Here is a 20,390-nt window from a genome sequence, read left to right on the forward strand (position 1 = left end):
ACTTTTTATTTTGAAGGAAAAAAGAATCTCAAAAGCATTTTTATTTTCCTCATCCTTAACCTCAGTGTCTCTCCAATTTTTCTAATTGCATGAGGTCATCAAGTTGAAGCAGTAAACTCAAGATTCCTGCTGGAGGTAGTTGTATTTCTTTCCAAGCCTGCCTCCTAGATTTGAAGTCCAGTTCATTTTCCAGGATTTTAAGTCAGAAACATGGGACTCTTTGTAAGCTTTCCTCTTCCCCCACTATCCATAAACACTCAGTGGTCAAAAATCACTCATTTAACTTTTAAACATCTGTTGGTTCTGTTCTGCATTCTGTGCCTATTTCTAGAACTCCTGCCTTGTTTTCCTCAAGATTGTTGTATCAGCCATGTGTTTTCTTTTTGCCTATAATCTTGTCTCTGTCTCCTTTTCATTCTGAGGCCAGAATGAAAATTGCAAATCTTTTTATTATTATTCCCCTATTAAAATTTTTAAATGTTGTCCTTTAAATATGAGTATGCGTGTTGTCCTGATCTCTTGGCTCACCTTCCCTGCATGGGACAGCGGCTGCTCCTGCAGCAGCTCCAGCTCCTAACAAATCCTTCTTCAGCTTCTTCATTCTGGCATATGTGCATTTTTAGCATGACAAGGTTGATATCTTCTTCTCTTTGGAGAGGGAGTTTTGGAGGTCCTAAGACTGATGCAATTTCCAGTTTGTTCTCATGAATCTCATCCCTTCCCTCCCAGACTCCAGATTGCTCCATCTACTTTATGTCCATATTTTCACCCAAGGGGCTCTTCTTCTGCCTTCAGAACCTAACTCCACCTGCATAAGTAAAGATGTCTCATAGTGTGGTTAATATTAGAAGTACCAAGGGAAGGGGCACCTGGGTGGCTCAGCCAGTTAAGCACCTGCCTTTGACTCAGGGTATGACCCCAGGGTCCTGGAATTGAGCCCAGCACCCACCTCCCTGCTCAGCAGGGAGTCTACTTGTCCCTCTTCCTCTGCCCTTCCCCCTTGCTTGTGAGCTCTCTCTCTCTCTCTCTCAAATAAATAAATAAAATATATATGTTTTTTAAAAAAGGAAGTACCAGGGAATTTCATGAATCCAAGTTTCCATTTCACCATTCTGAGGACTGTTCATTGGGAGTAAGGATAACAAGTTCAAGGGAATTTCAACCTCTGTAAATCATCTGTATGTTAAAGAGCCAATTGGAGGAAAGTTACTCAGAGAAAACTGGCTTTGAGGATGCATCATTTATGAAATTCAAGACAGGTGCTTATATACAACTTTTTAAACATCCTAGTTTTAAAATATATATTATTGAATATGGCAATAACATAGTTATCACTCATTTGTGAAAGCACACATTTAAATAGAACAAAATGAGTTTTCATCATATTATTTTCTTTATAGAAGCATCTGAAAGATGCTCTATAGAAATATCATGTTACTTCATAACTTGACTATCCAGTCTCAAATGAGTTGACTTAATATTTACAATTTCTTGTTTAAATCATGAAGTTTTAATTAAATAAATCCAAAAAATTATTTTAACCTACATATTCAATTTTCAAGAAAATTTTCAACATACCTTGAATTCCACATTTTTGTCTATGCAGAGATCCTTGAAATTATTATATACTGCAACAGAAGTATCCAATGCCAAGCCTATACTATAGCAGCTGAATTTAATGTTCATTGGCCTCTACCTCTCCATTTTAATATTTCACTTTTATTCTTCCCAAATCCTTATTAGTTAGGCAATTCCACTCCAATGAACTCTTCGGTGAAAATCATTTTTTTAATTTTTAAATTTTTTAGTATTTTATTTATTTATTTGACAGAGAAAGAGCAAAAGAGCATAAGCAGGGGGATCGGCAGGAAGAGGGAGAGGGAGAAGCAGGCTCCCCACTGAACAAGGAGCCTAATGCGGGGCTCGATCCCAGGACCTGGGATCATGACCTGAGCAGATGGTAAACACTTAACAATGGAAATACTATACTTGGATTTAAAGAGAGGATATTAAGAAATGAGCTCTTCTTAAAATATTTCTTGGGTGGAAAAGCTGTCTTTAAAAAAGCTGTGTTAGCAATGCATATCAGTGGCTTAGTTGATTGAGCCATGGGCTTTTTATTTTGGGTCAGGTCATCATTTCAGGTCCGTGGAATTGAGCCCAGCATAGGGCTCCTTGCTCAGTGGGGAGCCTGCTTCAGACTCTCAATCCCTCTGTCTGCCTCCCCGCACCACCCCCAACCCATTCTCTCTCTTAAAGAAAAAAAGCAAAAGCTATGTTAGTTTTTACAGATTATTATTATTCTGGTACAACAAAATATCAAGTGTCTCAGAACTGAAGGAATCTTACAAAAATATAGCTATCCTCCAGGAATTTACAATAGAAAATAATGGGAAGATTTGGAATTCAAGTTAGTGTGTCTTTTACAAACTTCCATTGGCAGCATATAAATACACCTTAGAGATTAACTATGGAGGAATACATGTGCTGTTTCAAACATTTCCTGAATTCTTGACTTTCTTTTATGTGTTATATTTTTCACATGTTGGCTTTACTTTCAATTTTAAGTGAACTAGAGAATAAGAAAACCATAAATTCATGGGAGAAAAAAGGCATATAAGGGAGTATAAGAAATTGAAAGCCCTTCTCTTGTGATGATAAAAATTAAAGATGGCAGTTCTGACATCATTGAGTTCAACCAACTTTAAGCTAAATGGTCTAACCCATGAGAAATTGTTTGAAAGTTACTTAAGACTGATCTAAAATGCTTTAAAGCACAATGTCTTGAGTAAATATCCCTTTGATAAGGACACTGACCTTAAGAAGTGGATATAAAAGCATGTATTCTTGTTTGTTACTTCTTAAGTATCCGCACTTAGCATTGTCAATGCTGGAAACTCTGGGGCCTGAAGACTCAGAGGGCTATTAAGTTCATTTTGAGTGCTTTCCATTGCAAATGTGTTCTGGTTAAAAATAAGCTAAATTAAATCAGGATTTTAACCTTACATCTTTAGGAAATTGTTGACTATTATAAATTATGTCAAACCTCAAATCTAAAATGTTTAATAAGAATTTTCATTCTCTCAGTTGCATTTCTGATTATAAGAAACCTAAGAACACAGAGGAGACAACCATTGCTTTCTGCATATACTAACACAACATTTATATCTTTTTATCTTTTTACTTGTTTTACCTACTTATGTTCCCTTCTTCCCATGCTTAGGGGTAGCATGGGAATGAGAAATACATCTGAAGCTCTGTTTGGCACTGGTTAAGTTCTAGAGAATTCTGTTTACCCTGAACAAAGACCGAGTAATTTTCACAGTACTTCAAGCAAGAATTGTCATATGCTCAGAGCATATTAAATGATGCATGGTGTGCTAATATTTTTATTTACTTGGTCAAATTTTCACTAACAGAAGCAAGAGTATTCCAGCACTTATCTATAGTAAGAATGGAGAAACCAGTCACTTAAAATTGGAATTTTTTTTAGGTCTGGAAAATTGACACTATATATTTTCAGACAGTTTTCTTCACATATCAAAATTAGAAACACCTGTATAGCAAGCCCGTAAATGGCAGCACGAAGTTGTTTATATCAGGATAGGATATTGTACATAGTAAGTCCTGAATAATTGTCTTGAGAGAAGAATCTCTCTATTTCCTAGTCAATTTCATTTGGGTGCTCCTACGTTCAAAGTACACATATCAACATACATACAAATTGAATTTTTTCTAATTGGGGTAACATTTGTGACACTTGGAGAAGTTCTTACCTCAGTTTAAATCCAAATATTTAAATGTGAATATTTCCTGGGAGGTAAGGGGCAGTCACTAGTTCTTTCATGAGTCCTAATGATCACAAAACAATATTTGTAACAGTCTATATTCATGGAGCACCACCATAATGTTTGAGTTAAATGGCTCTAAGAGCTGAATTGATAACATTTACTATTTCCTTTACTCTGCCTTAGGTGCTTTACCCCAAGGAGTTTATATACCAGGAGTTTGAGTCAAGTTCAGTAAATACCATCTGGTGCAGGCAGGGACTCCTGGGCAAAAGGGTCAGAAGATGCCTAGGATTCCTATTCAATCACCATCCTTTGGAGTGGCTTCGACAAATGCAGATGAGCAAATCTACCCCACCTCTGAGATGTTCTTTCCTCTGATAAGATATGCATGAGGCAATCTATAGTTGAGAGGGTAATTCTGCAGTGGGAATTTAGGACCCAGAGATGTAGAGGGATATGGAAATGAGAGTGGTGCAGTATGCGGAGACTTGAGTTGAAGCTGAGGTCATACACAGAGCTTGTTGCTAAGGGGAGGGAAAGCTTCTGCCCCAGCTAGAAAACTGAAAAAAGAAAAAGAAAGAAAGAAAGAAAGAAAGAAAGAAAGAAAGAAAGAAAGAAAGAAAGACAGACAGACAGAATAATAATAAAAAAAAAAAAACAAAATAAAACCTCTGGCTCATTCAAGATTCAAAGACAATCTTGCTTGTTTCTCCACATTGACATTTATTAGTAACCAAGCACCATACTGTGTGCTTTGAATGTATTATCTCATATAATAATCACAACAATCTTGTTAGTATTATTACTCTTACTGTCCTTTTGCAGTTCAGTAAACTGAAGCACAGAAAAAATCATTTTTTCCCACTGTATAATACTGTTTGCCAGAACTGGGTATATGGACTGTAAGCAGGCTGAATATAAAGATAACAGGCGTGAAGGGGCGACTGTAGAAGAGTGACTTTGGAAAAGGAACAGCATCAATGAATTTAATAGACATGGAAAAAGCTGATCCTCTCAGCAACATACAGCTATCCATGGGTGGAGGACTAGGACTAGAGTGAAGTGAGTGACGACCTCACGTTGGGTGCAAAATGTAAGGACTTAGAAAAACTCAGTAACTAAGATGCATGATTCTTTAATGAAATATTTAAAATTTCAAAATTAATGCAAAAGTCTGCAATGAACAAAATATCAAGATTTTAAATAAAGACAGGATTATTGTTACTATTTTTCCTTCTGTTTCTGCCTCCAATATGCCCTGGCATGGCATGCGGTAGGGGGCCTGAAGTTGAATGCTGTCAGTCTGAGCTCAGAACCCAAGCTTATAACTTTTATTTGCTGAAGTTTATCAGGGTTTGAAAGGTAAAGACGAGTCTAATATACCTTAAAGAATGTAAGACCAATGGTTAAGGATAATGGTGAAAACATGGACTTGGTTCTTTAGGAGGAAAGCAGAGAAAATGACTAATGTTAATATCCCATGTATGTTCCCATTTAGAAACTTAAGTATCTCTATAGTTTGGCTTCAAAGACAGAGGACCAATAAAAACTGTATTTAACTTTAAACTTTTCCTTGCCTCTCTTGCCTTTCTTGGCACTCTTTTATCAGTGCCAAGAATCCAATTTTTGATCATAAGGAGCCTAGAGCAGTTTCCCCCGCATCTGGTGGTATATTTTTCTGTAAGAAATATAAGATACAATTAAAAGTGACTTGAACACTGAGAAACATTTCTTATCTCACATAACAGAAGTTCTAGAGGTAGGGCGATTATTCCAAGATTGGACAATTCAGTGCATCAGCAATGTCATATGGACTCAAATTCTTTCATTTTAAACCTTTGTCTTCCTCTGATTCACTATCAGCGGCTGTCTTTATGGTTATAAGGTGGCTACAACAGCTCTAGGCTTTATGTTCCCATGCAACAAAGTCCTTGTTTCCCCTTTTAACATCAAGAAAACCCCTGCCAGAATCTCTCATTGACTATCTGACTCTAGAACCAATTTTGAATTCACATCTTTGGTTTTTTTGTTGATAACAATATAGCAAAACCTCAGTTTTCTTATATTTGAAAGAGAGATAAAATAATATAGCTCCCTTGTTGGGCTACTGAAAGGGAAATGTGGATTAACATAAATAAAGTTCTAAGAGTAGTATCTGGCAGGTAATACACACTCTCTATGTTAGCTACTATTATTATGATGATGATCCTCAATGTAATATACTTAATTTAACTCATGGAAACATGAGAGGTAAGAAAATACAATTAAAAAAATAAACTCCTCATTGGGGTGCCTGGGTGGCTCAGTGAGTTAAAGCCTCTGCCTTTGGCTTGGGTCATGATCTCAGGGTCATAGGATCGAGCCCCGCATTGGGCTCTCTGCTCAGCGAGGAGCCTGCTTCCTCCTCTCTCTCTCTGCCTGTCTCTCTGTCTACTTGTGATCTCTGTCTGTCAAATAAAAAAAAAAATAAAAATAAAAAATCTTAAAACAAAACAAAACAAAACAAAACAAAACTCCTCATCAATAAAAGGTTTAGTTGCATGGTTTAGTGTTATTCCCATTGATATAATTTGGATGTGATATCCAAGACACAGAGTTAGAATTAACTTGAGGACTACTGTCTTATTTAATATACACCTATAATCTGTATCTATTATCTATATGTACGTCTATATCGATGTTTTTAATGTTGTTGTCCACACAACTAAAAATCAGAGGCTGCTCTCAAACCAGCAAAACTGACTTTATGAAAACATCCTGGCTTGACTATTTTAGAGCCAGGCAATATACATGTCTGCAGAGTGTATATACAGTGCATTTAAGCATAAGGATAATTAAACCGATATCTATTTTGTTGAATTTTATTGTTAAGTTCCTCAGTGAACATTTAGAAAAAAAAGGGAAATGGGGAAATGGTCTCAATCTATTCAGATCATAAAAATCCCATTTGCCGTATTCTTCCATTAGATATAAAATATACTAGTGCTAAAAAATACATTTATTGGTGCCATTACAATCCAGTTCCTTACATACAGTTCTTTAAAATTTTTCAATTGCAATTATAAAATTCCATTCCATTTCTGTTCTCTAAGGTTTAATCTCATCATTCAGACTACCATATCTTGCTCAAATGAAACTCTCCAGAATGCAGTAAAATAAGGTCCAAAGAGTAAAGTTATATTGTCACTGAATCATGGAGATAAATTTTCCTGAAACCAACATTTTGTAACTTGGCATCCTTGGATAGGGTGTGAATCCCCTGAAATAGGACATAAAAGTTAAAATTTCCCCAGAAATCCTTTCTCTCATATCACTTTCCCCCTTTTTAGTATATGTGCTGTCTAAGTGAGCGCACACTTTTCCCCTTTCTGTAGGATCTTACTCATCAGTGTAAAATGGAATATTCTTTCCATTTTAACAATGTTAAACAATGGAGAACTTACAATGACTCTAATGTTCTCCAAACATTGCCCAAAGTCTGTCATTTACTTTATAGTAAAATGTACTTACCACCTCTTAATTCTTCTGATTTGGTCTTGAATGTATTCCACTGAAATAGCCCTTTGAAGGTCACCAGTGACATCCTTATATTAAATCTAAAGGTCTATTGCTCAGTCTTCATCTTACTTGACCTGTCAGCAGCATTTGCCAGTTGAACTCTATACACATCCTCAAGACAATTTCCTCATTTGACATCTAAGACATCACATTCTTTTTTTTTATGCTTTTCCCTCCCTGAATGTGTGTATATACCTCTGTCTCTGTCTTTCCATCTCTCCTTGTCATAATTAATTGCTGGTTCATTCCTCTGACTGATCTCTCTGTACTCTAAATGTTCATGTGCTCCTGGGTCCACTTCCTTGGTGATATCATTCAGTATCATGATTTTGGATACCTTCTATCCTCTACTAAACTCCTATGTTTCTACCTTCGGTTAAGACTTCTCTTCTGTAGGTCATATTGGGGTGTACGAAGTCTATATCTCCACAAAGATGTCTAATAGGTGACTCAAGTTTGATATGTCTAAAATTCTTGTACTTATATGAGACCCCTAAAAAACCCTGTTTCTCTCCAGACCTCCCCATTTCAACAAAAGGCATTTCCCTTGTGCCAGTTTTTCATGCCAAAAACCTTGAAGTTATCCTGTACCCCTCTCTTTCTCTCACATCCAGGAGCCAAACTATAAGCTTATCTGATTAGCTGTATCTTTTAAATGCATTCAGAAAATGACCACATCTCTCTCTCTCTCTCTCTCTCTCTCTCTCTCTCTCACACACACACACACACACACACACACACATACACACTATCATCCTGATAGAAATCACCATCATCTTTCCCCTTGCTTTTTTCATTTGGCTCTTACTGATCTCCCAGTTTCCAACCTGGCATTCTTTCAATCCTCAACACAGAGAATGAAGTTACATGAATCAAATCACTTCATTTTTTGCTTTAACCTTCCAGCGACTTCCTATCTCCTTCAGAAAAAAAGCCTAATTTTAGAATCTTTAACCTTTAAATAATATCATATGTTGATATAATTCTATTCTTTTAAGATATCAGAGGGAGCAAAATCCCTGAAAAACTAAAAATATTTCTAAAATTAAGGAAAACATAAATCTAAAATTTAATTTAGATTGATGAAAAATCAGTTGCAATTTATACCATATTTTTAGATACAGCACCTCTTCAATCAGATATTAAAGGCTATCTCTCTCCCCTCAGTAATTTTCATGTAATTAAAGTAAGAAGGACAACATTTTAGAAATACCTATTACGTCTATTTGCTTGCATTTTTATTTTTTAATCTTTCAGTTCCCAAATAGTTTCTATTTCTCAGGATATCAAAAAAAATGGAAGATTTATAGACTTCAGTTTTTCCTAATTCTACATACTAATGTTTCTAGAAATTTATAAATTTTTAATTTTCAGGTACTGGGATGCCTGAAAAGAAGAAACAAAGTGAATCTAGCTGGAACCTGATATAAATACTACCTTGACAATTCCAGATTTTTACTGATACACAACAAGATATAATAAATGGGCCTATTAGTCTTATTTTAGTCAACAGCTACTTAACACATACTTGGAACTTATTTTTTGCCTAAAAAATTTACAGAGCTATCTTCTTCATGACACTTTCCAGTATAAGATGGGCCAACAACGATATCTTGTGTTCCTGAGCATCGTAACATAGGGTGTATATTGCAATTTGAATAACATCGATGTACACTATTTCATTCCATTCCTAATTTTGCCCTGTATTAAACTCTTATTTAGATTATAAACTTCTCCAGAACAATTTCTTTCTTGGTAACCCCATAGTGTTTTGTACTATAAATATAGCTTTCCTTTTTAATTGAATACACATGCATACTATGACAAAATATAGTTTCTGTTTCTGAGCACCCCAAAAAATTGTAGCCAAGAGACATTTACATTTATAAAATTGACATATTTTGTGTCAAAGGCACAAGTCAGGATAAATGGCTCTTCTTAGTTTTGGGGGGGAATGATTGTAAAATTTTTCTCTTGTTTTGAATTACTTTTAGCGAGCTCTCTTTCCAAGATTGGCTCAGATCCTCTAAAACTTGTGCACGATGCTGTGGAAGAAACCACGGACTGGGTCTATGGCTTCTTTTCTTTGTTGTCTGACATCATCTCGTCTGAGGGTGATGAAGAAGATGATGATGATGGGGATGAGGACGCTGATAAAGGTACAGAGAGCATAGAGACCCACCTAACTTCTCAAAACAAGATTAGATAGGCATGATAGTGGTTTGCTGAAGTTTAAACACAAATGAGTGCTTGGGTCAGGCTAAACCAAAATGCATACGATTCTGAGGTCTAACTGCATTATTGACTGACTGTCAAACTCAGTAAATAGGCCTCTATTTGGCTTTCATTTTACAGCTTATCTGTCATTATGGCAAAGATATCAGATTTAAATACTACCATTTGGGTAGCATTATAGTAGAAAGGGTCTTACTATAAAGGGTCAAACTTACAATAGAACCTCACATCTATATGCTTCTTTGGGGAGAAAATAGTAGCTATTTCTCATGTTTATCTTTAGGAAGACTGAAATAAGAGCGATAATTGATAGGCATGTGTTCTCTACATGTAAGTCATATTCATGATCAAATAGAAAGCAATTCTACTAAAATCATAATCAAAAGTAAACTTATTGAACCAAATGGAGGTGTGGAATGGAGGGACATTATAAACATCACAATAATTATGCAACTAACCTATGTACTCTCTCATATATATTAGTAAACAAAAGGAAATAAACCCCAACCATACGTAAACTACTATTGAATGGATAGAAAAAAACAAAGAACAAAGCCTTATGATTCTATCTTTTACATGACATTTTTGAGGGTCAGCCTTAGTCATCAGAAATCATGTATTCAGTCATGACTACCAGGAAAGCTGTTATTACAGCCCTTTCTCTGACTTTGTCTGAATTTGTATTTGTTTGGCCCCAGTGAGAGGTCAAGATGAACAATAGAGAACTGAAATGAACATGATATACGAACTATAATGTATAATTTGGATTGCTGCCATGATTTTATTGAACTCATAAAAGCAAAACTATCTCACATAAATGTACATAAACAACGTTTATACTTAAAAACTGGAATTTGGGAGGCAAAGTAATATAAGAACTACTAATGTCAAAACTAATAGATGGCTTTTCTAATGAACAAAAGAAAATGGGAAAAGAGAGAGGCAGTATTATTCAATGCTAAAAGTGTTTCTAATTTACTGTTTTTGTCTTGGTTTAGGAGAAATAGAGGAGCCTCCCTTGAAACAAAAAGGTTGGTCGTTTTCACCTTTAAAAAATGTGGTAATATTGATCTTCAGCATGATTCAAATATATTTTACATGACTTGTAGCCTTAATTTATTTTTAATGTACAGTTTTGTTTAATGACTAAATTAAGATTTATAGTTAGGTAAAGAAATAGTTGATTCTTTCCAATGAGACTGACCGCACTCTTTTTCAGTTGATTATTTAATTGATGCCCTCTTTAGTAGATGGCAAATCTATCTACACACAGAGTCATGTGACTTGGAATTGCAGGAATGAAGAGTGAATTCTGTAGCCTCAGAAATGGTCCAGAAGGTGATGATGCCCCTGATTTTTATTCTCACTATGGCCAGATGTATTGATTTTAAATTTTTATTCTTTTCCTCCTTATTTTGTTTTCACTATTTATATTCTTCATCTTTAGGTGATAAGTAGGGGACAGGGTGTTTGAAACGTATGGAAAAGAACAATCCTGGAGGCAAAGACCTCTCCCATCAGTATGTATCATGTATCATCCCAAAGGAATAAAGTTACCTGGGTGTACTTGGATGTGGAAGAGACAGATTTCTTGTGGAAACATATTTGCTAGGATCCTCCGTAAGTGACTGGGATGATCACAAATCCAAAAGATGGAAGCAATATGACGAGAAAAAAGGTGTATAGCTGTGGAGCAAGAGCCTCACAGGGGCAATTATTTTTATAAGAAAGAGTAAGAATTGTCTAGAAGGGACAATAAGGAGAAGGGATACCATTCCTGAGTATAGTTGCTGTCACAGAGATACAGCCCGCACATAGCCAGACTTGATACAGTTGTGATGTTTTAGTTACTGCTGCACATGTTCAACAGCGGGCTTTTGGGAGCGTTTACTCCAGGGGAGAATTTGCTGGCTTCTGTTGCTATCTGCTTAGACCTACTGTAGATGCAAACAGTGGGATCTAAATTGGGAGCTACAGCCTTGTCTGAGCAGATGATGATTATCTCATTATCTGGGGCAAAATCCACTTAGTGTGTGTTAATTTGGAAAATTTGAATTTGTAACTTGTCCAACAAATGAGAGCTAAACTAGTGAAGCCCAAATGTGGGAAAGTCGGAAATGAAAGTATTTAGGAAGTTATCAAGAGGAGAAGACAGGTTTCTTGATCACAAATCCAGGATGAGAACTCAAGCTGTAATTCTGCCATCAAATCCAGGTTTAGGATAAACTTCTTGAGGTTAGAAATAGTATAACAGATGACATCCAGTGGATAGTGCCTAGAACATAGTAAAAGTTTAAGCTGATGAGTTACTAGTCATTATCAGGAAACAACAGTCTATGTATACTGTGTATTCCAATTGGAAATGGAAGAGAGAAAAGCAAATTTTTTTTTACTTATAAAGTGAATTCTATAGGAATATCATAAGATCATATTCTCCATAAATCACTACCTAGAATTCAGTAAAGAATCTGTTCTTTCCTTTTGATTTGAATTTCCCTATGGGATTACTTCAAAATTGTTTCATGTAATGATTAACATAAAGTGCAGATCCACACAAAGCTGATTATTATTCTCTAAATTATTACCTTGTTTTATAAAACCAACAGAAAAACTATTAAATAGTTGTTAGGGATATTTTTGAAAAAGATGTCAGTAATGTTCATTAGTTAAAACAATCTAAATGATATATGTATTTAAAACCATGTACACTGGGGTGCCTGAGTGGCTCAGTGGGTTAAATAAAGCCTCTGCCTTTGGCTCAGGTCATGATCCCAGAGTCCTGGGATTGAGCCCCCCATTGGGCTCTCTGCTCAGCAGGGAGCCTGCTTCCCCCCCCCTCTCTCTGCTGCCTTTCTGCCTACTGTGATCTCTGTCTGTCAAAAAAAAAAAAAATCTTTAAAATAAAATAAAACTAAGTACACTAATGTCTTGAAGGATTACTAAAAGAATTGATTTAAGATCATTCAAATATATTTTTTAAATAATATTACTCACAAAGTTGCGTGAGAAAATAGACATCTAAGGAAACATCTTATATATCCTATCTTGGGCATAGAAGCTATGCAATAATGAACATTGGTTGAAGTGGAGTGAAGGAAATATATTTCATTATAATTACTATTTTTTTTACTTATAAGCTTTTATGTTGTAGTGTCATAGAGGCAATGAGAATTTTAAAGCAGTATGTAATATTTTGCAGAACATTTCTAATTATATTCTATGTTTAAAAGTGGATTTTAAGTATTGTTAGAGAAGAGATGCTATGAGCTTATCCCCATTTTATGATGGATTTTTAAAAACATTTTCATATTTAAAATTTGTGCTTGGGAGGCCTGGGTGGCTCAGTGGGTTAAGCCTCTGCCTTTGGCTCAGGTCATGATCTTAGGGTCCTGGGATGGAGCCCCGCATCAGGCTCTCTGCTCAGCAGGGAGCCTGCTCCCCCCACCCCTGCCCACCTCTCTGCCTACTTGTGATCTCTCTCTCTGTCTCTCTGTCAAGTAAATAAATAAAATAATTAAAAAAATGTGCTTTAAGAAGTATACATTTTTTGGTAATCTAAAATGACAGTGTCCTAAACCATTTCATTTTCATCCATTTGAATGACTTTCTATTGATCTCCTCATGAAATACTTTTCCTTCCCATTCAGATATGTTCAACAATATTTAGCCATTTTATATGACCTAAATTATCAGTCTGTAGTATTGTTTATTTAACCGTCCTGTGTCTTTATGAAGCATTTTATTTAAATGCACTTAAAATTTTATTTTTATTTGTCCAGTTGCTATTTTCATCGAAATAAAAACTCAATTATTTATGGGTGGAGTTTGCAGTTCTAAGCTGATGTGGAATGATAATCTAGTCAAATAATCTCATGGTTACAGGATTGAGTATTAAACAGATTATTAATATGGGTGAAATTTTTGAGTCTGCAATTCTGTGACTTATGTTATTATATATAAATACAGCTTTAGGGTATGAGAAATAGTACATAGTGTCTTTATACATCTTATTTTTCAGCTTGTCAAAATTTTAAAATAATCTATTCTATTACCATACACTACATGATGAGCATCCAAGGCACTGAATCATTATAAAACATTATATTTTATTATATAATTATTCAAAACTTACAATTATGGAAATCAACTACCACTGTAAATCTTAGTTGTGTTGTGTATGGTAGGTGCACTTTGATTATTTGGAGTTTCCTGTTGTGTAGCTTCTTCATAGGAGGGTGTACATCACGGATGCTAGTGCCCCACTTTCCCAGGTGTACACAAGTGCCGGTAACAATAAAGGAATGAAATTATATTTGTATGTTTTCCTCAAATAGTTTTGCCTGAAAACACATCTAAATTCATAATAGTACTTCTACTTTACAACATAGAGAAATGTTCTTCACCCATCCTAAAATTGCTGGAATGTTCACCCCAAAGACCAATAGGCCTTTCTACCCAGGCCTGCATACATCTGCTAAAGAAGAATCATGGTGCTGATACAGGAGAGCTCTTTTTCTTGATGGGAGGGTCTCACAACAAAGATATGGTGGAGTAGAGGAGACTCGAGCAATGATCAGTTTCATTTAATGACTTTGCCTTTTATTTAGCTGCATAATGTGAAAGATCACGTTCCTCTTGAGGAAGAGTCCCATGAGAGCAAAGGAAAAATAATATAGATAAGAAATACTAAAAGCTAAAAATGTCTTTTAAGAATTTAAATGTAAGTAATTCTTTTCATTTATTCTCAATACTTGCTTTTAGGAAGTGCCATTGGCTTGAAAGAGCACTTTGAAACAACCAAAACGGTGTAGGTTACTGATGCTGATTCTTTTAAATATAACTGGGATATTTTATGAGACAGCCAAACTTTTAAAGATGCATTGACTAAACCCATAGATACCACCTTTCTGTGATACCTTCCAGATTTATTCTGCATTGTTCCAAAAAGGAATTTAAAATGTACTTTATGTAATTACATTATAGAACATTTAATCTAATTGTAGTCAAACCTTTCTATTTCATCTAATGTAAGATGTTTAATAATTTGTATCTCCTATTGACAAAAAAGTCATATGCTATTTGCAGAACCAATTTACTCTCTCTATATACATATATTAAAGTACATATGTATATATGCATAATACATTATGCACCATTTGTTAATTATATGCATTTTTTACCTCCTATTAATAAAAAATATAAAACTATATACTAGCTATTGGTTTTAAATGCATACATATATGTAAATGTATATATTTAATACATATTCTCTTTTGCTTGATAAGTATACAATTTTAAGATAGCTTACAAAATTATTAAAATTATTTATTTTATATTTTAAAGTTACTTATTTAGTCCCAAAAGCAAAACATTTGAATTTGATATCCCCCTCACACATATAGCTGAAATGTCAAACTCTTTATCATATCTTAGTTTCACAAAGAGTTTAAAATTCTACCTATTTATTATATGACATTAGTACAAATAAAATAATTTACAATAGAATATTGGTTTGTCTTGTTTTTATAACTTATTTTCTAAAATAAATTTATTATATTAAATCTACCTCATTTTAGTCTTTTCATCTACCTTTAATAACATGCCTTCCAGGTGTGTTGCAAAACTTATTCTTTCTTAATAATTGTCTAAAGATGCAGACTAAAATTTTTTGAATTACAAAACAAAATTACATTTTTTGAGAGAAATAAATTTGATTTGAGTAAGAGGTTTGAAAACAAAGGCTGATTTGCCCATTAGCTAACATGACAAACGTTTTTTATAAATAAAGTGAGTAACATCCAAGGTCTAGATGAAATATACCTAAAGCAAGATGTACATGCAAAAGTACATAAGACAGTATCATTTTTATCCAAATTCATTACCATTTGCAATGTTTTGATTTTTCTTCATCCTTTCTGAGTATATTGGTTGGTTATGCAAGGTACTCCTGAGTGAAGGTAGTAAAAATATCTAGCAGTCATTTGGTGGGTCTGATAAAATCATTTTATGTCCAGGAAATTCAGAAAATGAATGACTCTAAGAATAGAGTAACAAATTTTTGTGTGTTTTTCAAATTTTTATTTCCAATGTAACTGAAGAAGTCATTAGTGAGTTACTCAGCTCAGAGATCATTGAGAATAAATTCCTTATTGATTTTCTATGTCATTTTACCATTGCTTAGAAGAAGATTAAAAAAAAAACATTATCATAATAAAATTGTCATCTCTGTGTATGTGTGGGTGCATGTGTGTGTAGCTTCATATACATGCACATGCATAAATCATATGTATGCATGTGTGCATACATGTTCATAAGGCTTCTCAACCTTTATATCTTTAAAAAGTAAACAGGGTTATATTTGTCATCTTACCTAATTCCATCTGTAAATCATATTCACAAATACATGAACTAATTAAAGTTGTATATATCCCATAAAGAGAGCAATGACTTTCCAATAAAATTTAAATTTTGTTTTTGAGGTTTAATAATACTTTAATGAAAATTTGTAAAATATTAACCTTCATATTCTTATAATCATAGGATATGAAAGAAATCCTAAATTTCAAAATATATACTTTTTTCTAAAGAAGTAGATAGTATGGTCAAGAAAAAAATCCCAATCATAAAAATATATTGTTCTTGAATGAAATTTTATGAGGGAAATGGAATGAAAATATGTATGAATTAAAAAAGAAAAAAGAAAAATATATAATTTCCAGATGTTAAAAAAGCTTTTTTGTTATTTTAAATCCATAATGAAGAATCTCAAAATATTGTGGTACCATCCATGATGGATGGACCATCATCAGGTCCATCAACCCCATTTTTTTTTTAAGATTTTATTTATTTATTTGACAGACAGAGATCACAAGTAGGCAGAGAGGCAGGCAGAGAGAGAGAGACAGGAGGAAGCAGGCTCCCTGCTGAGGAGACAGCCCGATGCGGGGCTCTATCCCAGGACCCTGGGATCATGACCTGAGCCAAAGGCAGAGGCTTTAAACTACTGAGCCACCCAGGTGCCCCATCAACCCCATTTTTTTAACCAGATGAAACAATTTTATTTTTAAAAGTAAAAATTTATAATAATCTATTAATTGTACTTTTTAAACTTATGATAAAAATTTAGAAGTTATATTCAAAACATAGAAGGAGATACAGTTTCCCAAAATTTTCTAAGGTAATGTCAAAGGAAAAATAATTAAAGTTTCTGTAATGAAAATGAAAATTTTGTGCTCTGGATGACCTAAGGATTCTGAGTGAGAATGAAGGATGAAGGCCCAAGGTTCCACCATAGTCAATAATCACTTAAATCACCTTAAATAATCACTGTTTCAGAGCACTGACATGTTTTATCCCCTCAGTAAATTTGTTTTTCAATAAACCTTTTTCAAATGTTTTCTACATGCTAAGCAATATGCTACGCAGAGGAGAACATGTAAGTCTTTGTGTACAGCATTCCCAAAAGTTCACAATGAATGTTTGCTAATAAGATAATAAATAGGGGCTCCAGGGTGGCTCAGTTGGTTAAGCATCTCCCTTCTGCTCAGGTCATGATCCCAGATTCTTGGGATGGAACCCCACCTCAGGGTCCCTGCTCAGCGGGGAGGTTTTTTTTCCTCCCTCAGCCCCTCCCCCACATTCACGTTTGCTCTCTCTCTCTCTCACTCTCAAGTAAATGAATAGAATCTTAAAAAACTATGATAAAAAATAAATGACTGTAATGGAGATTTCATGTGATATGCCTAATAAAGTTAATTATTCCATATTAATAACAGAATCAATGTAAGATTGCAAATGTGTCAAAGACTATCTTATTTAGTATAATGTACTGAAAAAACCTTATTGAAGAGTTTAATGAATAGATGAGTAATTCAGATAATAAATTAGATAAAATAACTCGGGCACTGCAAATTTGATAATGATGAGGTGATCGTATACAACTAAACTTAAAGAGGATGAAAATATGAATAACGACAACTATATTGAAAATGAATAAACTATCTTGGGCAAAAATAGAAATATAATAAAAATACATAAATTTAATTCTCTTAATAATTCATAAATACTCCCAAGTCAAAGCTAATCACAGACTTCCCAACACAGATACAGAGAAGGAGAGATAAAGTGAGGGAGACAGTGATGGAGGGAGAGAAAGAGGGGGAGAGAGAGAGAGAGAGAGATCCAGTATTCTTTTTTTTTTTTAAAAGATTTTATTTATTTATTTATTTGACAGAGAGAAATCACAAGTAGACAGAGAGGCAGGCAGAGAGAGAGGGAAGCAGGCTCCCCGCTGAGCAGAGAGCCCGATGCGGGACTTGATCCCAGGACCCTGAGATCATGACCCGAGCTGAAGGCAGCAGCTTAACCCACTGAGCCACCCAGGTGCCCGGAGAGATCCAGTATTCTTAAAGCAAAGTTAGACATATAGTTCCATGTGCAACAGGTGTTGCTATTTTTCTTTCTTTTTCCAACATAAAGTATTGGTTTATCACAAACCTAGTATGATTTTGCTTTCACATTTCTATATTGGTACTTAGGTGATGTTAACTTTTCAGATTGGGTAAATTCTGTGTAAGAGAGTACAATTCTTTAGTGGATATAAAGCTTTTAAAATTTTTTGTGCTAACATTTCCAAGTGCAACCTAATGAATATACTTATCTCCTTTTTACAGTTTACTCTTAGTTAAACCTAGGTCTGTAGTAACTCTGTTTATAAGAATACTCATTACAGCAGTTATGTCCCTTGCAATATGTAATTTCAGAAGACAGTAATGGTCCCCTAACAAGACGTTTATAATGTCATTTTCAGACATCTAGATTTAAAATTCAGAAAGAATAGTTTTAGTCATTTGGAACTATGCACACTCAGTTTTTTTGGGAAGGGAGAACTGTTTTTCAATTTCAGAATAGTAGCCTTACATGTTAAATCATGGCTTACCTTATAGGAAAGAACTAAACACCTCACTATGTTAGGTTAATTTCCTTGCTTCCTAATTATGTACTCTTTGAAACAAGGATCTGTCCTCAAGTTTGAACAGGACCCAAGTATGAAGGCTGATATTCAGTGAGATTGTACCTGATGCATGTCAACAGCAGAAGAGAGTCTTCTCTACTTAGAACAAAACAAATTACATTCTCCTTATAGTCATGTTTTTAAATTTCCTTAAAGCTCCTTGGCTTGAAAAGAACCCAGTAAATTTAAACTCAGGTCTTTCATTGTGTATTTTTCTCACTTGATTGAAACCCACAATAGCTCTTTGCAGTTAGGGTGAATAAGGAAGAGCCAGGAAATTTGTGCATCATAAATATTCAAGACTTTAGGATTAGGCCATTGAGAAGGTTGTATCACGTCATCAGGAGTAAGATAGATGGACAAGTTTCCGTGCCAGAGATTTCATTGCATCCATCTTTGTTGGCAGCTTCAGTGGCTTACACCAGGCTGAACATTAAGTGCCTGAAAAATATGGTGAGTGAAAAGAGGAGATGAAATGGAAAGGTGACTCGACTTGTTAAAATTCATAGGCTCAGAATATTGGTTACTAGGTAGGCCCTCGTAACCTTGTTAAATAGATACATTTATCTTTGGACCTCTTCACTTAGGAAGTGTGGATTCAAACTCAACTCCATAGCTGCAGGGCTGCCTTTTCCCTTGGGCTATACAAGGAACCCTCTGCTTTATCTTTTGCCTGTTTTTCTGATTATCAGTCAGACCCACCACAACAAAGCCCAGGTGGCAGGCTTGGATGTAGACTCCCAATAAAGAAGTCTGAGGTGGCTGAGGTGAAGGAAGATCTGGTCAGTGATCCAGAGAATCACTTCTTCCTGAGGTTGCAGCTGTAGTGAACTCTGGATCCACTGGGTTAGGCAACTTTTGAATCTTTTTTTTTTTTTTTAAGATTTTTCAAAGTTTATTTGAGAGACAGCATGAGCAGGAGGAGAGACAGAGAGAGAAGCAGATTCCCCACTGAGCGGGGACCCCCCAATGTGGGGTTCAGTCCCAGGACCCCTAGATCATGACCCAAGCCAAAGTCAGACACTTAACAACTGAGCCACCCAAGCACCCCGGTGCCTTTTGTATCTTATGCTACTAGAAAGAGCTCATCTCTATCGAGACAAGCAAACTAGAACCAGGATGATAGGAGGTAAATAATAGTAGGTACAGATAACAAGGGTAAAACCAGAGCCTGAAAGAACATCCCAAAGAAAGCATTGAAATTATTCCTGCGCTGACAAGAAACACCTGAAATGGTTGGGCCAGAGTTGAGTTGTCTCAGAGGCACTTCTTATTCACCTTGACGTGGGCACCAAAATCTGATCTCAGGGTTGCTTCGGTCTTATCTGTAAATCAGATTAGAGAAGTGTATGAGTGAGAAGCTGTTATTCCAGACGCCATTCTCTCCAGTTATGTAGGTTTCCTTTCTTAAAGTCAAAAAATACGGTGTTGGTTGAATACAGATGGCTTAAAGTATTACATCGTCCAGATTATGTGTTTTCATTTAGAATGGTTTGTTGAAAAATAAAACAAAATTAAAAAGAAAAGGCAAGGGGCGCCTGGGTGGCTCAGTGGGTTGAAACCTCTGCCTTCCGCTTGGGTCATGATCCCAGGGTCCTGGGATCAAGCCCCGCATTGGGCTCTCTGCTCCGCAGGGAGCCTGCTTCCTCCCCTCTCTCTCTCTCTGCCTGCCTCTCTGCCTGCTTGTGATCTCTGTCTGTCAAATAAAATAAATAAAATCTTAAAAAAAAAAAAAGGCAAAACAGAAAACTCCCCAATATTTCTCAACTCTGTGCATTAGATTCAAATGATGG

At 35.1% G+C, this 20,390-nt stretch overlaps 1 protein-coding gene across 13 annotated transcripts in view; it reads left to right on the forward strand.

Moving 5' to 3' along the window:
- TRDN (triadin) overlaps positions 1–20,390 on the forward strand; it is a 390,017-nt gene that overhangs the window by 64,421 nt on the left and 305,206 nt on the right. For all 13 annotated transcript variants that reach the window (XR_009354661.1, XR_009354662.1, XM_059177681.1 and 10 more), the window contains exons 3-4: positions 9,344–9,508; positions 10,583–10,615. Coding sequence is in view for 11 of the 13 variants with exons in the window: in XM_059177681.1 (XP_059033664.1) it covers positions 9,344–9,508; positions 10,583–10,615 (198 nt within the window). In the remaining 2 variants the exon portion in view is untranslated. The remainder of the gene's footprint in view (positions 1–9,343; positions 9,509–10,582; positions 10,616–20,390) is intronic.

This window comes from Mustela lutreola, chromosome 6 (genome assembly GCF_030435805.1).
Source record: "Mustela lutreola isolate mMusLut2 chromosome 6, mMusLut2.pri, whole genome shotgun sequence".
NCBI lineage: Eukaryota > Metazoa > Chordata > Mammalia > Carnivora > Mustelidae > Mustela > Mustela lutreola.